This window comes from Enoplosus armatus, chromosome 14, assembly GCF_043641665.1.
Source record: "Enoplosus armatus isolate fEnoArm2 chromosome 14, fEnoArm2.hap1, whole genome shotgun sequence".
Lineage (NCBI taxonomy): Eukaryota > Metazoa > Chordata > Actinopteri > Centrarchiformes > Enoplosidae > Enoplosus > Enoplosus armatus.
Window position 1 is genome coordinate 3,663,804 of NC_092193.1, and position 23,253 is coordinate 3,687,056.

Genomic DNA, 23,253 nt, shown 5'->3' on the forward strand with positions numbered 1-23,253 from the left:
TAGTGCAAGCCAGGTCTGGAGGATTTGGGTCTCGTAGTGATGCAGGTGCATAGACATTGTCAATGATTTTGTGTCTGGGATAACCTTCTACATTTGTTGTTGCTTATAAGAATTTATCTTCCAGGTTTTAGTTCTTAGTTTCTAATATTTATTTGGTGAATATTTTAGTGTTGTAGACTGCGAAAAACACCAGAGACAACAATGGAAATAAGTCCAATTTCTGTATTGGCTGCCTTCAATAAACCAAACCAAACCCACAGTAATATAAGGGCATATGGAAGTAGATGGTACAATAACAGACTCTAAAGATCCAGTATCTGAAGTTTTCCACCTGCTACACATCAAAGAGAGGCTAAATCAAGAAACAACTAATAGTTACTGTTCTTGTAATCTAAAACTTCAGTCAATGCAGGTAAATATTATTCGTAGAGCCCAGCGGTTTGTGAGCCCGCCCAGGTTCTCTGCAAAGACGAGGAAAAAAACTCCTCAAATTATAATAGGAGTCATGACTTGGAAAAGGCAATTACAAAAGATTAATAGAAGTAGTAGCAGTAGCAGTAATTCAGCACTGGGGTTTCAATATGTCCAGTACCAATGAGCTAAATACAAAATGGGACTTTCCAAATGTATCCAAGAAGTGGGTCCAATGAACAGTCCAATTAGATACAACACGCCCAGAGGAGTAAGTCCAGTAGAATAGGTCTATTCGTCAATTCAAATGTGTCCTTGCTGACTACTGTACTCTGCAAATCTGTGTAAGTAGGGACTCGCTGATCCCAGTTCTTTCTCCTCCATTTACCGACTTCAGTACCCAAACTCGGCTGATACCAAGTGCCGATTTGATTCCAGCCTTTTTGTATAAACTCTGAAAACTGTTCAGAAACACAAACACTCCTAAAGTAAAAACAACACACAGAGGCCGGCAAATTTTACCCAGGCGTCGTCGTTGGAGGTTTATAAAATGTCGTTGCTACTGTTTTGTAGGTAGTGATTTAATGTGTATCAGTCATGTCTTACCCCCGTACCGATCCAGTGTATCACATCAGTGCATCACTAAATGTAAGCACAAGACGTTTTTTTTATGTCTGACTTTGAATATGGATATTGAGTTTACGGTCTTCTCACTTTAAATCAATTTGGCCATTTTAAAAACTGCATTTTACATTATATTATTATATTACATCTAGTAAACGAGTAGTCTTTTGTGAAAGTAAACAGAATAGTTTTAGGTCTTGGACAAAACAAACGATTAGATGAAATCGCCTTTAAGAACTCGTGAGCATTTTTCACTATTGTGACATTTTACAGCCCAAATGAATATCTGTCAGATGAGTTGATAATAGATAATCATTTACAGTTAGACAGATAAAACAAACATTACTTGCCTTATGTGGCTCCAGTTCTCTTGTCTTGTCATTTTCCACTGTATGACAAGCAAAATTCTTCCCTCTGTTCAAATAATCAGTCCTGCTCTCATTTTGTGCGTCTGCTCTTATTGTTAATACGGTTTAGATTCAATAAATCATATGAAAGAACACAAACACTAAGCAATGTGGAGCTTGTCACGAGGGAGAATGCGGTCTATTGATGTAATATAATTCTGTGTGAAATTGTAATGACTTGACGTCGTTTCATGCGACGAGGGAATAAATCAAACGGCCGATAGATGGATGGAGCAGCTTGGAAAGATTTATGTTTTGGAGTTGGTAGCCAGAACTAAGGCAACTATAATTTTTGGACGGCCGTACCGCATAAGCTCAGGGATTTCTGATGAAATAAGACTGGGCGATCACTGATGTGGTGCAAGCAGGGACTGTGTCTTGCTAAATCCAACCCCCCTCCAACACACACCCATAAGGATTAATTCCCCTTTGAGAAACCTTCGGTTCCCTCTCTCTGGCCCCGCTGCCAGCGTATTGTTCTAGGCAGAGTTATGATGATGATTTATGAGCTGCAAGTGACTGCTGAAAAGTGGACTGACTCACACTTTCCATTGTAATTTACTTTTCAATTATTGTTCCTTTTTTTTTGGCTCGGGTTTAGGGTGTGTGTGTGTGTGTGTGTGTGTGTGTGTGTGTGTGTGTGTGTGTGTGTGTGTGGGTGTGTGTGTGTGTGTGTGTGAGAGCAAAAGTTGATAAAAAGTGAGAGGAGAGTTTTGAACACACACCTCGTTGTGCATTAACTCACATATACACACACTGTGCACAGTTCACATGTGTATACCTGCTGTCTGCTTCCTGTAATATATTCTTAGATGGTTTTAGTTTATCATAAAGCAATTAGTCAATTACAAAATTAACTGATCCACAGAAATAAATCATTTACCTCACATTTGACTCTCCGAGCTTGTCTCAAAGACCTTGTTCAGAAAGAATTAAACATCGACACCACCACTTGTGATCAACGTCGCAGCCCCAATCGAAAGTTTAAAAGGCTGCATTTGCTTTAAATTGTCTGAACCTTCTGGCTTTTATTGACAGTTTCACAGGCCAATCAACACCCATTTCTCAGCATACACATCCTGTTTTCCTCAGGGTAGACCAACCCTGCTGATTGGATGTCACCTTTTTGTCTGTGTGTGTGTGTGTGTGTGTGTGTGTGTGATGATGGGTGACAGGGTCAGGGCCGTGCTTGTCAACAAACCTCAGCAATTAGCTTTGACTTGGGGCTGTTTCATAGCACACAGACAACAATTCACTCAACAAAACATCCAACAGAACCAACGTGGCGTCCTGAGGGAGCAGCTGTCAGTCATAGCTGTGCCCTCAGATGTTTACACTCGTATTCACTTACATCGATTAGATAAAGGAAACAAACTAAAACTGGTGTTTAGTTTGCTTACTTGTCAATCATGTTTGGTTCAAGCCTTTTCATTTAACAGGAAGGTAAAAAAAAAAAACATAAAAATACATATAGACATATAAAATAAATAAATAAAGGAAATAACAGCGATGAGGAGCAAGCAGAGTTTACATAATAATAATAATAGTCATTCAAAAAGGTCAATAAACGTTAGACATTACTGTCTTTTAAACTTGAAAATATGTAAATTAGTTATATCATCTGCCACTTGTGACGAGGGGAAGTGCTTAAGACTCAGTTCATCATATTTCTAGTGATTTTAGTCATTTCAGGTGTGAAATAATGGTGAGCTTGTGAGTGATCTTCCATTATAGGTCATGGATTTTTACTTACCTCAGAGATTTAGTTTAGTGACACGATTTGATGGATTTGAGGAAAACTACTGGATTCACATGTTCAACACTTATGACTCGGCCTCAGCTCAGAGTTTCTTGCTGAGCTCAGATATAAGATATAAGAGACTTCAAACTAGCAACTCTTCATTCATTATCGTATTTCTTAAACCTTCATGCTACCTTCATCCCAGAGTGGTGGTGAACGTACCGTCGTCTGACACCAGAGGGCTTTTCATTCAGGGATTTTGAAGTAATAAGTACGTCCTGACCGATAGTGTAATTTGCTAAACTCTCTGTCAAATTAACTGAAACCCGAGGACCTAAGTTGGGGCTGTTTGCATTAACAACCACATCACATCTACGATCCTGCCTTCATTAGGACGTTGACGATGATCACTGATCATTTCTATCTTTCAGTGATATCAGATGGACTGAAGATTTTACAGGCCTGACCGCATTTACAGTGCGCACTGCAGCCGAACTGATTACCGTGTAATAACAACCACATGGGCTGTAAAAGCACACGGGGTTGGGGGTTCTTCTTCTGTGGTGTCCTCAGGGAGCAGACCAGGGGAGGGAGGGGGGGTTGCTGACTCAGCTGTTCTGGCTGAACTGCGCTTTAATGAGGGAAGAGTGGAGGACTGTCTGACAGTCACACACACAGGACGTTTTATATAGACGCATACGCAGAAAACACACACACACACACACACACACACACACACCCTGTCTCACTGCCTTCTCCCAGGTGTCTCACTTAAACTCACACACACTCTTCTACTCTCATCTATCTGTTTTACTTCTTCTCGTTCTTACTCCTTTTCCCATATTCTCCTTTTTTTCCCTCTTCTTCACACCCATACACACACACACACACACACACTCTCACACATGCACACTCGCACACACACACACACACACACACACACACACTCCCTCCACAACCCCTCTTCCTGCTCTTTGACCTTTATTACCCCCATTACTGTGTGTACACATTAGCCCCGGGCTGATGCAAGCTCTAATTTGAAGTAAATGTGTGCACATTTATGTAAAGGGCCTAATGGGGAAAATGAGTCTTGAGGTCTGTAAATGTGTGTGTGTGTGTGTGTGTGTGTGTGTGTGTGCCCTCGAGAGCCTGTTCCTCTCACCAGGCAGTCTGTCCAGCGTGCTATAAAACGCTGCAGCTCTCAGGCTAAATGTGGCTGAAATGAAGGTTTAATGTGCTGGAAAACTGGTAGTTGGATTTGAATGGTGTGTGTGTGTGTGTGTTTTAATGGACTGTGTGGGTGTCTCTGTGACTCCAAATGTAATTTAATGTGTGTGTGAATGCTTGTCTTTCAATGTGGCCATACTTGTATATACATATGTGAGTCTGTGTGTGTGTGTGTGTGTGTCTTTTAGTGTGTACATGTTTAACAAGGGTGTTTTATTGAGATTTGCTGGCTTTTTTTCATTAAGTGAGCGTGGTGCAGTGCTTTAATGGCCTCAAAATGTTAATTCATGCTTGCATTTACTTCTTTTCAACTTTCAAAATGCTTTTTAGGAGGATGTTCAGTAACATAGGAGGTGTGTTAAAGACCACTTCTGTGCAGTGGTTACACAAAAGGCACTGCAGAGCAGGGTTGGCAATCTGTTTGTTTACTATGAATTATGAGTCAATGCGGTAATAGCCCTGTGCTAAGCATTAAGTTCATGTGTGGGACAATTGCAGCACTATAGGCACAAGAATTCCAACATCCAAAATGTCTTTGGTTCCTCACAACATCATCAACAAGTATCTGATTTAAGAGCTTACTGTAGCTGCTATTGAAGTTAATTAAAGATGGTGTGACGACAATATTTGCATTTCTTAGTACATGGAAATCGACCCACACGACAAATAGCAAAAACAAAAAAACAACATGGGAGCATAAAACTTTAGCAATACAGGCAGAAGACATGAAAGTACTAGGCCTAAACTGTATAGGGGTAAAAAATGATTTTCCATATTAAATCCAATTTCTGGTTCAATATGAGTAAGAAAAGAAAAGAGACCGAAATATCCTCTGTTTGTTTTTAGGATCAAAAAAGATAAATATAAATGTTCTTGGTCTTGCAATGCTCTGGTTAAATTTTATCTCGTTTTTACTGGAGTTTGATGCAGAAATCCCGAGCCATGCATTCTCAATAGAGCACTCTAGGGATTTAATAATATATAATATAATATAATATACACTGCCATAAAGTTAGGGGACCTGCAAGACACAGATTTAAAAAGGAAAAATTATACCTTTAGTCCTACCTTAACTCTGGTGAGGGTTAATCTCCAAAAACACTGGATCCTGAGTTTCTTACAATGCTACTAAATGCATCTGTTCATTCGACCGTCCCTGCTCGGTAAATGCTGCCATCCTTTGAACTCCATTTGGTAACACGGGCTTTTGCTGTCTCAAGGCCAAAGCCAAGATAACTCTAATGACATCATCAGGGTCATTTTCTCAGTCTTGACAAAACCTCCTCCCGGGCCACAACGTCCACCTTAACTGTTTTGTTAACTGTTTGTGTACTTGACTTGATTGGACAGCAGTCACAAAGTGTAGCCTCACCTTTTAGTATTGGCTCCAGCCACCCGTAGTAAAAACTATCTGAAATACACATTTCCTTTTTGAATCCCTTCTTCTTGTATATTTTAATTCAGAACTGGTTCTCAATAAATTCCAGATTTCTGTGATTTTCAAAAGAGACTTCATGAAAAATAGAAATGATGTGGTATATCTTTCTCTTCCTGAAGTGAAGCTAATGTGTCTGAGTCTGTTTTTGATCAGATACTTCTTGCCACGGGGTGTTTGGTCAAGTTTTCTTTAAAGTTCAGGGTTTTTCTTTGGTCAGGAAGGATCATGTAAAGAAATCCAGATGAACTGCAGCGATATCTTGAAGATGTTTAACATCCCTGTTTATTTTCAACGTGTGTGAGATATTGAGGGTCAGGGGGTAGACCTTGGAGTAGGGACGTTTTCACAGTTGTGCCTCTACATCTCACCTCGAGGGACAGTTAGATCACATCCTTTGAGTTGGCAAATGTTGGATGGATTTTTCATTTTCTCCTCGGCTAACTGAAGCCAGCTGAGCACACACCCGACCCTGGTGGGAGTCACAGGGGGACGGCGTGAATCTCATCTTTAATCTAATAAAAAGGACTCTGTAAAGGCTGGAATTAATCAGATCTGTGAGGGAGAAGAGCTTTGAAGGGAAAATGTGGAGCCATTTTGAGAGAAGAGAGGATATGATTGGACATAATATGCACTTCAGTGTAGTAACGTAAATCACCCCCATATACCTTTAGGACTGTATGTTCGGGCCTCATGCATTTGAGCAAGAAAGGACCACCATGTGTTGTCTGTTCACCAGTGCCAAGTCAGTTTAGGATTTGTTTGAGGGATTGAAGCAATTATGATTGTTGAGCAAATTATAGTTCTGATTCAGGACCTCAAAACTGACTGGACCAAGTAGGGCCGAGTCGGTTCCAGTCCGGGTCAGGAGCTAAAATAATACAGTGTGGTGTGAAATCGTTTGTCTCCTGATCCAGTTGCTTCCTGTTTTTCTCATTTGGATTATTTAAAAAAAAAAAAAAAGGTTTGAGTTTCAGGATCTGGAAATGGGACACTAAAGACCGGAAGAAATAATGATTTAAAAGAAATGGAAGAAAATGGCGAGCAAACCCTCCTCCCCCTCTCCTCTAGCTCACTCTGCAGAGTTTACAGTCCTTGCGGGACATGACTCTATTCGCTGTCTAACCAAAGTCAGCGTTGGCCATCGATTTCTATGCAAACGTTCCAGCAAACGTATTAACACGTTCAAAATATTAACCCATATTACTTGTTCTTAAAAACAGTGAACAGCTTATGTAACACAGGTCTCACTCTAAAAAATCCCCTCATTATGTTGGGTTATTTATGCTCTGTTATGTCCCTTTCTTTCTCTCTGTAATTACAGATTATCCCAGTAAATGTAATCTACTTTTCTGTATTATATTACTTCTTCCCCCTCCCCCTCTCTTTCTTACATTTACACTTTCTTGAGCCTGTTTAGTTTTTCATGATATGCATTTTATGTAAAATAAAGCAACACGTTTCTCAAATCCAACATCCTCTGATCTCTCCTCTGTTTTGCCTCCCTCCCCCAGTTGATAGCCGTGTATGACGAACAGGAGCCCCACCATGGAGGCGATGGTACCAGTGCCAGCTCCACGGGGACCCAGAGCCCCGACCTGTTCGCTGCAGACCTCAGTGCTGGAAGTGGAGCCTCGGCCTTCCAACCCTACCAGGTGGCCAGTGAGATCGAGGTCACGCCCTCCGCCCTGCGCACCAGTAAGTCCAAACACTCCAGTTAAAAAAGAAAGAAACCAGGGATACATGTGGCTGGATTGAAGGCCGTTGGGTGATCTGTAGATGTATGCTTTATTTGGACACAGGGACCATTATCTAAAGATACAATCAGGAGCTAAAACATTTACTTAGCAGGTGATTAATACTCGAGTCAGTTCCTCTGTATATTCCTCTTAAATTACAAATCTGTCATCCTCATTAGCATCAAATGTCAGCGACTGTTGCAGTATACAGCAAACCCAACAAATTACCTTATCACAGCCCAGCGGTACCGTAGCTCTCTCCATAAATTCTGTTAATTGGACAGGAGAGCCTTTTCTTCAGGCACAGATAGCCGTTTGATCCCCGGCCAAAGTGGCTAATTGGTTCTATTTGCTGCCTCCTAAATCAAATGTGACGCTGAGCCCGTCCACCTCTGCAGTTTTGCCGGCCAAGTTGCTTCTTCTACTGTAATTACTGCGAGTTTGGATGGGAAACTGACTCTTGTAGGTGATTTGTCAATTTGGATCAAGCAAAACATTTTGCACACAACCACAAGCAGAAGCAAACAAGCACACACACACACAGATATACAAAGAGACAATCACATCCTCTCGCTGCCTCACTCTTTCTTTCTCTTCCATCTCAAATATTTCTCTCCTTCCGTGTTAACACAGTCTTCGTGTGTGGATCGGTATTCATAAAACTGCTAAAGGGAAAGTATATTTTGGTCAATTTTCTATAATTTCTTCCCTTTTCAAATGGGTGGGAGATGCTTAATTTCGGGTTAAGTTCATGTGTTAATTGACGGGATCACTTCTAAACCGGCATAGTGCCGGTTTGAACGGGGTGGGCGCGGTTTCCACTTCATTTCTGTTCATGCAGCTCGTGTCGACTTGAATTGACGGCTTGTGTGGCGAGTCAACGGTGGCAATGCCACATGTACCAACAGCATTTACACAGTACACACTAATTAGCACATATTCTTTGTTTGTTGTCTCTGCCAACACTTAAAAACTGTGAAAAGATGAAATTAAAGTCAACCACAGCATCTCCACTACCGGCTGCTGTTTTGATTATCAGCTGATAGATTCACTGTCACACCTGTCGCCTCACACTCAGCTCGAACTCTTCTCTCCAAACACATTAACAGAAACCCAGACTCTCACACACTCCAGTGAAATTTAGCTTCTTTTTATTAGCGCTAAAAATACCCCACTGGTTGCAGTATGGCTTATCCACTAATGACCTGTGAGCTGGCATTGATTGACAGAGCAGCCACCAAAATCTCACACACACACACACACACACACAGTGCGAGTGTGAGGGAGGTCACTCCACTTCTAATTGGATTTCTGGATGAGATGCTGAATGTGAATTTGCAGTAAGAAATGGAAATCTCAGGCATAATCACACCTGCCAGTTCCGTCCAATTTAACCGTCTCCATAATAAATTCTAACCCTGTTTAACTGACGACACTGAATCTCATCAGCTGAATTTTATTGGGTTTTAAGAGAAATGTCTGTCATGGAAGAGAAGGAATTTGATTAATTTTTTTCTCACAAGCGCCTAATGAGAATAGCTTTCAATTACTGATTTATGTTGGACGAGATGAGAGGCGCTGGACTCTTGTGGGTCTTTGCCAGTTTTCTTGTTCGACCCACAAACTCAAAAGAGAAGTGATCAAGCTTATTAGACCGAGAGCTCTTTTGAAATTCACAAATGGCTTGATGTTAGTTTCTTGCCTTTGTTAAACTCAAAGCCTTTGCAGGCATGGAAATGCTGATGAAGGGACGATGCTGTTGTGAACATATGAGGCTTTCAGATGCCAAAATACAACAATTATTCTAGAAGGAAAGTTGAAGTTCATAAATAAATCGTTTCTCTCTAAAATATGGTAATACAGCCCCTGATACTCCTTTGTTGTTATGTTGCTTCATTTTATTTCGAAAGATGTTTTCAGGCTGTTGATGGCTGTTTTTAAAAGTTATTAAGTACGTAGAGAAACCGAAAAGATGCAAGAAAAGGCCCATTGCCTCCTGGGAGTTGTAGTGAAGGTGGTGATGAGACTTGTCAGGGCAGCCTGCACTCTGTTACCTCCTGAACTCTATCTCCCAGAGCCTCCCACAGCTCAGCGCTGTTTAGGTCCCACGCTCCGGGTGACCCAACAACACCAGTCAGCCAAGTACATAGTACACACACACACACACACACACACACACATTTCCAGATTTGCAACACATACTGTAGCTGTTGGCTCAGATATTTCCAAATATAAACACATGTCCACTGGTTTGCACACAAAATACAGACTCATCACTAACACATTACACACAGATGATAATGGTTCACAAACACACACACACACACTCACTGAGCCACTTCAGTTTCAGTAGAGACATACCTCTAAACAAACGTATTGTGTGTTCAGAGACACACACTGCCCTACAAACCAGTCAGTTTATCAGAGAGCACAAACACATGAACAAGGACACACATGCAGATGGACACACTTAATCTTGTCGTGTCTCACAATACACACAACTGTTGACTCAGACACACACTCCTCTCTTTGGACATATTACAGTGTTTCCTGTATGAACACACACCACCATCCAAAACATCTGACGGTGTTTGAGCAGCAGAACATCCTGGAAGGGAACATGGGAACATGACATTTGGCGTTGTCATCTGAAGAAGACGCTCCAGCTTTTTAAACAATTTTTCGTTTACACTCCATCTCTCTTGTGTGGTCCACTGGGTACATTTCAGCCAATCAAAATCTGCCTGTGGGATTTTGGAGAGGGCTGAAAGTGGGAGATTTTTAATGTCATAACATTGTGTCTTGTGTACAAGCGCAGGCTGCGGTGTTTTGTGCGCGTTGCCCTTGTTGGAGGTGTTATTTGGACCTTGGCCCGCTTCCCACGCACTGCAACTTTTACACAGAGTGAAGAGTTTTAATGGAAGGCATCCACTTACGCTGGTGTTTCTCAATAGGCTCTTCCTCATATTGTTTTTTCCCACACAGTGGCTGCTGCTATGGGTTGTGAGGCAATACACTGACAGTAAAGTAGAAACTAGAGCTGCCTCATTAGACTTTTAGTGATAAATCAGATTATTCCACAATGGGATGATAATGGAACCTCAGTGATTAATTGCCTTTATTAGACCACAATGTTTGAGGAACAAAATTTCTTCCAGCCTATTTACATCAATCATCCCCTGTCTGGAGTCTTATCAACTACAGCAAGGCGTATGGTGTTTTTATACATACATTGCCAATAAGACACTTTCCTAAAAACAAATTAAAATTGCAGTGATATTATTCCCCCCCCAGAGTTTAGCGTAGGGTAAGGGAAAGCAGATTTTCCTCATTTCTGTCTGTATAAAGATGAAGTTGAACTATTGCTGTCTCTCCTGTCAGATATGCCCCTCCACGTCCGGCGCAGCAGCGACCCAGCCCTGCTGACCATCAACGGGCCGTTTAGTGGCAGCGAGTCAAGGGTTCAAGCGGAAGAGCCGCCATCAAGGAAGAACCCAACCCGCTGGTCCACCACCGCTGGCTTCCTGAAAGTTCGCCACTCCTCTGGCACCAACAGCCTCGAGAGGAAGGTAGGTGGCTGGGTGTCAACAAAGTGCTTATTCAAAATAATTCGATTTTGATGGAGGAAACGGTGCACAATCAACTACAAGTGGCCAGTGTCTTATTTATACAGAGGCACTTAGAGTGAACTATTGTACGCCTGTAAACCTGACCGTTAATTAATTAGCAACTTAATTAGCTGTTGATTTGTAGTTGACAGTAATGCCAAACAACATATTTAGGGTAAAATGACCTAATTGATTAAAGTTGTACCGTTGCATCCATGTCCTTACATTTTTGTCAATACTTAATACATGTTTTCATCAAGGATGTAAGCAAGTAAGCATACATTATACCAGATTCAGAACAGCTTAATTGGATAATCTGGAAAGAGTGTCGGTCCAGGGAAAAAGTTAGACATGTCGATTATTGGCATTGATTAAAAACCTTTTGTCTTTGCAGGGTAAAGGCATGGACACGTACCGCAGCCTGCCACGGGATGCCGGGACATGGGCCAATCAGAGAGAGTTTCAGAGAGAGACGGCCCGCTCATCACTCAGCGCCAATCACCCCATGGTGGACCGTTGGCTGGAGAGACAGGAGCAGGTAGGGCCACGTTCACTACCTGTGTATACATGAGTACACTAAGGTGTAGACACTTTGGACGTACTTCTTGCCGTGAGGAGGAATCATACTCTACGATGAGACCATTGTTTTTAGCTCGGCAGCTGGTAATCTTATGCCAACACTAAATGGAAAACAGCATACTTTCTCTGAAGTTCGTGAAATGTGTGTGGAAACTGAAGAAGAGGATGAGACAAGGCTTTTAGTAGATGGGTACAACATAAAACTTCCCATTAAACGTACTATGGAAAGCATGTATTGTTGACATTATTACAAAGCCTGACACACACACACACACACACACACACACACACACACACACACACACACACAGTATTTCTCTGTTAAATGTCTGGACGTGAAGTGAACGCCTGATACCTTCAACTATCTAGTGTTCCGAGATTTACGGCCAGTCTCACCCTCCACAGTCCGTCAGCTCTAAGCTCTGTGACAACCTATCTGAGTGGCCAAGATCCAGTCCAGAGCCCGACCCGGTTCTATCGCTCCCCTGGCCCTCGGTGTAGAGGCTAAACAGTGACGAATTTCCACCGTAAATCCACAATGACACATAAGTCATGGACTGAGAAATAACATAATGTTGATACAGTAAATAACGTAAGCCACGTAAAGTCCATATGGTCCTGTTTAACTGGATATGCAGAACGTTGCCAGGGCTGGGGGCTCTGCTCTGGCTGGGGTCATGCACGCCACGACGTTTTGTTAGAATATCATCGTAAAAAATGATAACATCCCACATGTATCATTCAGTTCATATTCAGTCTTGGCATAGGTTGTATTACAAACAAGTCAGGAGTGGTCCCTTTCATGATGTTAGTGAATACGTTAGATAAACGTGAAGCGCTATGTTGTGTAAAAAGGCATGCATGCTCACACAGACCAATTGCTATCTAATCTTTTTAAGGGCTGCTGGTGTTGTTTGTTTAACATCTGTGCTGTGGTAAGACGTCTGCGTTACTCTCTAGGTTTAATGAAGTGGAATAATCTAAGTGTAATATTGAGATAATAATCTGAACACATGCAAGCTGATGTGATGGAGTACGTAGAGTGTAAATCCAAACAGTACAAGGAAAAAGAAGACTTGCGACACACAGCAGTTGCATCATGTAGCATTAACGGCAAAGCTGAAGGTGGAGCACTGTGAAAAGGACAGTGGCAGGTCCTGGCCTGCTGAGGCTGACGATGTGTTCAAAGTTGCAGTTTTGTCATCGGACGTATTTTTAATTTGTATTCAAGCATATGTTAAAACGGTGTTATTGGATTCACAGTGGTGTGAAAATGGACGCCACGTCTCTTTGGAGTACAAATACAGATTACTCACTAGATATTTTGTCTGTGGCCAGTTGACTTTTGGCTGGAGTCTAACACCCATAACTTTTGAACATGTACATTTATGGTGTAGATTTTGATTTATCATCTTAGGCCCTTAGTGACTCTAGTGCCGTCTAACTCAAACTTGTTACTGTTTTTATTACATAAGTTCTTTTGTAAACTGAAAAGGTTAAGCGCACGACGAGTTCTCAGCATCTGTCGATGTATCGAGCTGCACCATTTTCCTCATCTGTCCTGCAACCAGTTTAAGTGTGAAGGGGGTTAAGTGGTGGAGGTCACTGCAGGATGGTAGTTGGTATTAATGACCTGCTGAATGCCATCTGCTCTCCTCACATACACGCTCAGACACACATCAACTCATTCTGCTGACAGCCCTCACAGTGACACGAACAGCTACATCAGTCTGTGTGTGTGTGTGTGTGTGTGTGTGTGTGTGTGTGTGTGTGTGTGTGTGTCTCTCTAGTGTAAGGTCTCATAAGCTGTTGTTGTTGACCAGTCTTGTGTATGGAGTCTCTCTGCTTGCTGTCACTGTTTTATGTCACATTGATTTAAGCTCCACTTATCTTACTTTGTTCCAGGAAGGATGTTGCAACTCTGTTCTGATGAGAAAAGCCTTGCTGTTGTTACGGACTTGATAATCAAATGAAAGAATAGATGAGGAACACCAGAAAAGAAAAATGGCTTTTGTTAGAGGCAAAATTCTATTAGTATCTTCGGTAGATTTGAGAGGGTTATTGTTGTTTTGATATGTTTTGACTGCATTTGACTCTCCTGTGTCTTATTCTATGTTGCGATGGTCAAATAACCCTACTCATCGCTAGATTTAATTTTGCTGCAATGGAGTTGAATACAGAACCAGCCTTTCTGTATAGAAATACACAGATTTGGACTTTAAAGTTACCATATTTGATGAATAGCTGTGTATAGGTTCTGGAGACAGAAGCAGCTGCGACACATCCTGGGAACTAAGGTTAAAAACAAGGCATCAGATGATTTCATACATCTTTAATGGCCAAACAGCTTCCATCTAAACCTCCTCTACAGTTCATTACAGCACCAAATAGAATTCTGCTATGACACAATTAGCCTAGGGAGCCATTTTCCAGTAGTTTATTAAACCTTTGTTAAGGGTGTAAAATAGAATACTATGGGAATGAAGAATAGCATAGCAAGAATAGAATATGCAGTGATTTAATTAGAATAGAACAGCTTGGAATGATGAATTAAGCACTGCAATTTCCTCTAGTTAGTTTCCTCTTATCTTCCTAGAATGAATAACACGAAATGAGGAGAAGAATTAGAATAAAGCGTCATATAATGAAGTAGGCCTATTTTATTCCGGTGGAGAATTTGGCCTCTCTCATAACAAAACGCACAGAACAGGGCATTGCTTTGCACTGAAGTGAGCCAGATTGAATCGCATTGAAATGAATGGAACTATTCCCAAGTGGGTAATTGTGCGTGCCTGCAGCGGCGCCGACGACTCCCTGACACGCAGCGAAAATTGAACTGCGATAGTTTTGAGCTGCGTTCACAAGCCCCTGAACTCCCAGCCCCCTTTGGCAACAGGTAGGGGGTCGCCATGGCAACAGTGAGCTGTCATTCGGGTGTGTATTAATGAAAGCTGGTTGCAGGTGCTGAAGCTGCGTAGAAAACAGAGGTCTGCACTACGCCGTCTGTGTGTGTGTCTGTGTGTGTGTGTGTGTGTGTTTTTTGCGTGGATATCCATAAGTCATGAGGGCATTTATGCATCTGTGTGTGTATGTTTGTGTGTCCATCCATTAATGTGTTTGTGGGGCCATGAGTGTGAGTTTACGCATTTATGACTTTGGATATGTGTGTGTTTTTGTGTGTCAGCTGTGAGCATGTGTCAAAAATCCAGGCAGCCACAGACTTGGTTGCAAATCAACCAATTAAGAGGAAAAGCCACAAGCCGCTGAGCCGCCTGCAGTGTGAGCGTGGACAGCTGAACCTCATGCACAACACACACACGCACACGCACACACACACACACACACACCCTGCACCCTGTCTGGGTCAGTGTTCAACAGTCTCTGAGGACTTACATGTCATGTAGTGTCTCTGTGTGCTTGTATTTGTTGTATTGAATCTTTTTCTGTTCAATATGTCTTCTGTGTGAGAAAAGGCAACGTAGAAAAGTGTGTGTTTGTCACTGTCGCAGTGTAAACCACCAATTTGATGACTTTTTAACATTTTTAGATACACCACCAGATTGAATACACTTTTATGGATGAAGAATATAAGAACTCAACATGCATGCTTTTCGTAGTTCATGAAGATTTGATAAGTTGGAGACACATGGTTTTCACAGGACAGTAATGGGTTTGTGTCCGTATGTTCGCATCACGCCTGGAGGTCTCCCCCCCCCCCGAGGTCTGACAACGCTTCTATTCCTGGAGCCAGACAGACCACTAACACAGAGAACCTGGATTCTCCTCTTACAGCATTACAAACACTCAGACTAACCGTCAAACTCAAGCGCACATAACGACGTACGTGTCCAAACGAAGATGAATATGCCTCTGCCCCTTAATGATCCAAGAATTATGAATAATGTGTTTACCTTTATGTACACGTGTGAATGCAACATATGGAAACAAAACCAAACGCAGCTGCAGTGTTAGATTTATATGTCGCAGAAGGCCTGATGTCTCCTTTAAAAGAGTAATACGCAGTAGTTTCATTTATATATGAGAACGTAAATGTATGAATGTTTAGTTTATTGACTTTTGCTTATGTGTATGCCACAGGTTAGGTTCATCCTATAGATGGATGACGAAATGTTAAACATTATAGTCAAGTCAGTTTATTCATGGAGCAGATTTAACGGGTTAACCAAAGAAGACATTTTAAGATACAATGAAATACTTCAAACAAAAAGTAAGTAAGTATTTTTATACTTCATTTTATTGTTACATTAACAACTAAGGCGACTCGAATGTAATTGTAAAGATCTGGGGGGGAAGTGAAAGTGGTGATAAATGGTGAAGACTTGACAGTGGGGGCTAAACACCCAATATCTGGTAAGTCTCTGATGCTCAATAGAAAGTGATGCATTTTGCGTTTTTAGCAGCAACTGTGGTTTGTCGAAAGAAAATAGAAGAACTAGAGTTTGTATGAAAAGCCACAGCTACCATGACTGAGGAGACAAAAGAGCGCCGTGAACAGAAAGTCAATTTTGTGTCAACTGAAAATCTAAAGGAAACAGCAGTGAACACGCTGGTTGACTGACAAGCGAGACAAGGTCAGCTATGCAGCAAAATGTTTCCCAAAAATAACACACTCATTTTAAGATAGCAAGATACTCCACTGTAATACAAATTAATGTGAGTTTCTGAGGGCATTTTTTTTTTTTTTTGCATTCAAGCAGTGTAACCTTTGAAAGACTGGAATCACTCCGAACTAACTTTAATGTGAATGTAATGTGAACATTTTCCACCTAATTAGCACCTTTCAAGCACTGTTCTGCTCATCAAACTGGGTTTGTGCCATAAAAAGATGTGATCTTGTGGTGCAGTTAATGATGATACTGACTTTTACTGTGCTTTTTTCACTGCACTTACACTGGTACATTCAGTATGTAGTTCAGTGTATCGCAGTGTGTGTATCGCAGTCTTGGTGTGTGTTTGTGATGCCGCTGTGTGTCCTCAGCCATCAGACTGCTGAGGGACCGAGTTATCTTTCATGGTGGGATGGAGGCTTCACACAACTCACTGGGGATGTTGTTACACAGATGTACTGAAGGCAGGTCAGCACTCACACACACACACACACACACACACACACACACACACACACACACACACACACACACACTCACACTCACACTCACACTCACTCACACTCACACACCTCCATACATGTGCAGGAATGTTAATGCTGTGTGCACTGTGAGCTTAGTCACACACACTTTAAAACAACAGCTAGTTGGATAAAACAAATGTCACACAAACAAATATACAAACTTTTGCACACATGCACAGATACGCACACACTCAAACACACCACATTATTTCATTAACAGAGGGAGAGAACCACACACACACACACACACACACAATAAAAACACAATTACACCGTAAGCATATGCACCAAAGCAAATCTTCATGACCATGTAAGCACACACACACACACACACACACACACACACACACACACACTCACACCTTTCTCCAGTGCTTCGCAACTAACAAGCCTCCATGCAGTGTGTGTGTAGCGGTGAGTTGAGTCCCTCAGGTGCACAGTGCAGCTTTAGCAGGATAAATCATGCAAACCTGAGCCGTACACCCATAAATCACCTCGGTGTGGAGTGTGTGTTCGTATGTGCATGCATAATGCGCACTGAGACCTGCACGCTCAAGTTTTGTCGAGTATAAGTGTCTCAGTGTGTGAATCGTTGTTTTTTTTTTGTATATGCAGGTGTGTACGCATACATATCATTTTCTATGTGAGGGTTCAAGCAGTCTGTGGGTGTATACGCTGTGATAGAGACTGTGTGTGTGTGTGTGTGTGTGTGTGTGTGTGTGTGTGTGTGTGTGTGTGTGTGTGTGTGTGTGTGTGTGTGTGTGTGTGTGTGTGTGTGTGTGTGTGTGTGTGTGTGTGTGTGTGTGTTTAGTGTTAATAAGACAGATGAAAGTGAATAGTCCACCTCTTTCAAAGCAGCACGATCAGTGTAGATTTTGAACAACTGACCAGTAGGTGCTGCTGTGGAGCTTAGATCGAAGAGAGTAAAGAGGGGGGGGGGGGGGGGTGTGTGTGTGTGTGTGTGTGTCCCTCTGTTTCTGCACTCTATGTGAGTATATTGTGAATGGGTGTACAGATAAATACTGTAGGTGTGTTTTTGTGTTTTCAGATGTGACAACAGTTCAGTGTTAATCGGCAGTCACTTTGCTATTATGAGCCTTTAGTCTGACGCCTTCTCCCTCTCTTTTCACCACTTTTCCATCTGTATAATTTTCCTGTGAACCGTATTATCCTGTCTCTCACGTTGTAACCCTTTTTGTCTTTCTGTGTATTACTCACCGCTCTCTTCCTCAGGTTCATACATTCACTAAATAATCACTCTCACTCTTTCTTCTGTTCTCACCTTTCTGTCCATGTTCATTGGCTGCAAATGATGTCCAGTTGTCAAACACATTTTTTTCCCCCAATAAATAATATAATACGGTACGACAAATGGAAGTTAACGTGTTTAATACAGCTGAGCTAAAATGTTGTATCTGGGTTATTTTAGGTTTTGTAATTTCATTCTTGTAGCTAAATAGTTTTCTTACTTAGTAATGCGAGTCTGAGCAGCCGGAGGACATCAGAGGGTAAACAGAAAATATTTTCTCCATAAAACACGATTAAGTTTCACCAGAATCAGTGAATAAAGTTTGTAAGGTTGTGCTTTTGTACAGTGATCAGTGAGGCACGACCCCCTGAAACACTTCAACACTTAAACCTAATTCTTGTCTCATTTGTGGTTTGATTCATCAAACCCGGGTTAAAAACAACAACGTATTCGGTCTTTGCAAGCGGAAATGATGTACGTGTTTATTTGCATATAGAGTGAGGAAGTGAAGTGGTCACATGTTGATACCAGATCTGAACAGGCTTCCACTCTGCGTCCATCTGTGGAGTTTGGTCTGAATTAGGCACCTTCCTCCTTCACTTACAAACTTTGTCACATGTGAAAAGTCTTCCTCAACACATCCATGGCCATTTATTTGACATACTTTTCTGTTGATCGAACATATCCTTCCTCTAAAAACTTATTTTCTGCTTCAAGCAATTACAGTAAACTCAGCATTCAGCCTTTCGATATCCTCTCATCATAACTTCTATTTTCTTTTCCTCTCCATTGTACTCCCATCTCTCTCTCTCTCTCTATCGATCCCCTTTTTCTCTCCTCACATCATCTCTTTTATTTTTATTCCTCTCTCTCCCCCTCCCTTTCTCCTCTGCTCTTCATCGCCTTTGATCTTTTGGTTTTAGTATGACAGAGAGCTGTGGGAGCCCAGATCCCTTCCAGCTGGGAGGGACAGGGCGCGAGAGCAGGAATAGGGAGATGGAGGGAAGATGAAAGGCGGCTCTCCCCGTCTTGAGGGTTTGCAGTTTCCCAAAGGGGATCTCTTCCTCAGGGTGCAACCTGCTATCAATACTTTACACACACACACACAAGCACATAATATGCTGTTCATCACCTGCTACCAAAATCTAATTACACCTAAAACAGACCTGATCAGGTCGGACAGATGGTAGCTCACATCCTGAGGTACAGGAAAGGTTACAAACACGCACAGCCTCAAAATCAAAGATAAGAATCTCAGTTTTATAAACCTGCTGCGCTCCACAGGTTCATCATTAGCGCAGAGAGAATGAACAAGAGATAGAGACATTGGCAGGAGAAAGGAAAGGATTGAGTTTATCAGAGGTCTGTAAAAGGATCAAAGACGGACAAGAAGGATGGCAGCAGCAGGTGTCAGCTGTTATCAGAGGAGAACCTGATAGAAGAGGGATAGGGCTGATTATTGAGGCCTGCTGTGCTCTGACAATGAAATCCTGCAAATGGAACACAGTCGGAGAAATATTCCTGCCTCTCCAGGGTCAGAGGTTTGATGTTCACAACACCTGAACCCCCAACATGCATCTCACATCTAAGTACTGAAAGTTATGTTCTGGCCAGTGTACCAGTGGGCAGATGGGATATCGTTAAAATATCTTACATAAAAGAAATGATTCATTTTGTGTGATACGACAATTTTCTGTGTATTTGGATCATAATCACCGTCATCAAGGCTTGAAATTGCATTGATTCTAATGCCAGATTTAGATGGAATTTCACATTAAAATTAGTTTATATTCGTTCTTTTTAAGTCTGGGTTTTAGTGTCCCATGCTGTTGCATCTTATTGAAAGATTTGTCGCTCAAAACCTTTTAGAGTTTCAGGATAGAAGGATGCAAAACACGAATTTGCATTTGTGAATTAGTTTAATGTAATTTAATGTCCCGAAAGACAAAAAACGCATGATAATAAATGCAAGACCATAGATTGGTCACACAACATGCCTGTATTTATACGTATCAGCACATCCATGTTAAGAATGAATCATATTCATTATGTAAGTATTTTTTACCCCCATAATATTAGCAGTTTACACACTGCTGCAAAGCACTGCAGCAGGAAGTGGAAAAAAGTGGAGGATAGAGGGAGAGGATACAGAGTGAGTGTGAGTTTTTGTGATTTCTCCCTGACTTGTTTATATAGACACACTCTTCTTCTCAGCAGCAGCCATTACAGTTGGAGTTGGTCACAATAATGGCCTTCAATCTGACAACTCTACGTCAGTGTGTGTGTGTGTGTGTGTGTGTGTGTGTGTGTGTGTGTGTGTGTGTGTGTGTGTGTGTGAGTGTGTCACCATTATCCACAGCTCCCCTTCTCTCAGGTGGGTAGTTTAGTCGGTTATTTTGCTCCATAGCAGCGGCTCCATCGGGAGTCTCATCTCGGTAAACGCTGCATCACATAACAAGCTGTGTGACCGGCCACAGCCCACCCCGGCCACCCCCTTAGACCTACGGTAGCCCCCATATATCTGATGAAACTACACAGAAAGTAAAACAAAGTTGACTTACTATTTTCCAATGCTTCCCAGACTCAAAAATATATATGACAGAAATTTTTAATGCGTCTTGTTTTAGAAAATACTGTTTGTGTCTTCGCCTTAGTGCATCAGTGTGGCCACTAAATGGTTGATGATATAACACAATGAAGTAAATATAAGATACGATCTCTCTCACACACACAGAGAAACAGCCCAGCTCTGCTCTGTCTACAGGTGGCGGTGATGAAATATTTCTGCTTACCTCGCAAGAAATGTACCAACATAGTAAATGTTTTATGAGTCTAACAGTGTTACAAAAAGTCCAGAAAACAAATGTTCCTCCAAACCTTCCTCCTTCACTTCCTTTTCAAGATATTTGTCCGAAAACTTCGACATTTTCACGCGTGTAGACGATGCTTCGGTGTTGCTGGATATACAAATATTTATCGGTAGAGAGCCAGCAGCTGTTCTGGAGCTGCTTTGAGAAGCCCAGTGACCTTTTTGGCATTTTTGCTTAAGCTAAAACTTACTATCAAATTATCAAAATCATTGCCCCTTAATTTTCTTCACTTCACTTCATTGATTAATCAACTAATGAATGTAGGGGTGATGTGTTACACAGCGCCCTCCACCACCATCATCATCAAAACACCAAATGAGGAAATGTCTGATTGGAGGAATGGTGTTCACACCACCAGCAGAGAATCCGTGACGATGAGCGTTGAAGCTGTTCTGGAGGCTCACGGTGGCCCGTCACCCTATTTTATGACCTTATGTTGGTTTTTTCCTTTCATTTGTCACCCAGCAGACAGTATATGGGTCAACATCATTGTGTGTATTGTGAGTGAGCATCAAACCCACATGCTGTATTTGAGAAAGCTGAACTAGCAACTATTTATAAGTTACCAAAACGGTCGACTAACTGATTCATCACTTCAGCACTAATGTTGACAATTGTTGCCGTTTTCTGTTTATTATTACACTGTTTGGTTATTTTCATTTATTTACACAATGGTGTGTGTGTGTGTGTGTGTGTGTGTGTGTGTGTGTGTGTGTGTGTGTGTGTGTGTGTGTGTGTGCTTGATCCATTCCAGTTGACACGTAGTTCCGTCCCCCATATGGGTTACATATGGTATAAACACACACATGCACTTATTTTTACAAACTCTCCTCTGCCTCCTGCTTTCCATCTCACATACTGTACTCCTTTACTGTGTCCACACACACACACACACACACTCTCCCTCCACCTGTGTCATGTTTGACATTGTCAGGAGAGCCAAGTCAAGCCGATTCTGTCAGTGTGTGTTGGATTCAGGCCTACATCAACGTTCAGCCCGACTCTGGCTGATTACTGTCTAAATAATCCATCCACACCACTGGAATGCCTGAGAGGGCCGGGCAAGGACCGCGGGGTGGGGTAAAAGGAGGATATTATAGGTGAATTTCTGCCTCATAAAGTGTAAAGAGGCTTTGAAGTAGAATCACGAGTATCAGAATAAATATGAAATTGATATTGAAAATGTAGTGTGATGAAAAAACGTCCCACATGATATTTTAGGAAATTTGTTACTGATGGACTTTGCAAACTGTTAAAGTGAATGAAAGTGATGGAAAAACTTGTTTGTCCCCTTTTTTTCCTCTGACAACTAAATACCGAAGTATAAAATGTCAGAACATCCCTGAATCCCCTCAGGTTTAGAGTTGAACGAGCTTTGTCATGGCTTTCTGTTCCTCAGCGTAATGCGTCTTTGTCCGTCTCGCTATCTGCCTTTCTGTCCGTCTCTCTGGCGGTCTACCTTTTTTTTCCTCTCTCTAGTCTTTCATTTCTCTGTCCCATCACTCACTTCATCTCCCCTGCGCTCTCAGGAGAAATAGTTTCTGAAACACTTCTCACTAATCTCTATTTTACTCTCTCTATTAAATATCGAAAATAATCTAGTCGTAAAACATCCTGCTCCGCCCTTCGTAGTGTGCTGAATCAAACGCACCCCCACAAGCCGGAAAAACATTCACACCTTCCGCAATTTCATTTCGAGTGACACTGACTGAGCTCTCAGGGGACATCGGCTCCTAAAATGTGAGTTTTGAAATTGCTTAGATTCCTGATGAGGCCTCCATTGTCTATTATTTCTGAGAAAATTGCGGTGCATATTTTGCTGCGGCGATACCCCATCCGCCAAGCCCATCTGCTTTGATTGCATTGGATCGCAGAAATTGCCGTTGAATTAAGTGGACGGCTACAGCAGCACCGTGGTAATTTAGGAAGAACTGGAAGTCTCATTTTGTTCACACTGTTATTGCTACTGCCTCTGGTAGTTCTGTGATGTACACAGACGCAGCGCTGCAGATACAGTATGTGTGCTGACAAGCAGACTTTCTGCACACTGGCTTATAGCCTCTAAACTTTATTTGGCTGAGCATGACGAAGGGCAATGTGTATTACATTGCCAAGTGGAAAAAACCCTGGCTTTGTAAATATAATCAAGTTGATGAACAAACCATTCAGGACTAAGTAAGAGTTGTACGAGAATAGAGGTTTACACGAATG

General features: G+C 41.8%; 1 protein-coding gene across 4 annotated transcripts in view; it reads left to right on the plus strand.

The window, feature by feature from the left end:
• pard3ab (par-3 family cell polarity regulator alpha, b) overlaps positions 1-23,253 on the plus strand; it is a 208,257-nt gene that overhangs the window by 70,693 nt on the left and 114,311 nt on the right. For 2 of the 4 annotated variants that reach the window (XM_070919592.1, XM_070919595.1), the window contains exons 3-5: positions 7,360-7,543; positions 10,966-11,153; positions 11,587-11,730. In XM_070919592.1, the coding sequence (XP_070775693.1) occupies positions 7,360-7,543; positions 10,966-11,153; positions 11,587-11,730 (516 nt within the window). Of the gene's footprint in view, positions 1-7,359; positions 7,544-10,965; positions 11,158-11,586; positions 11,731-23,253 lie in introns of all 4 variants that reach the window. The other 2 variants (XM_070919593.1, XM_070919594.1) reach the window with 2 other exon arrangements.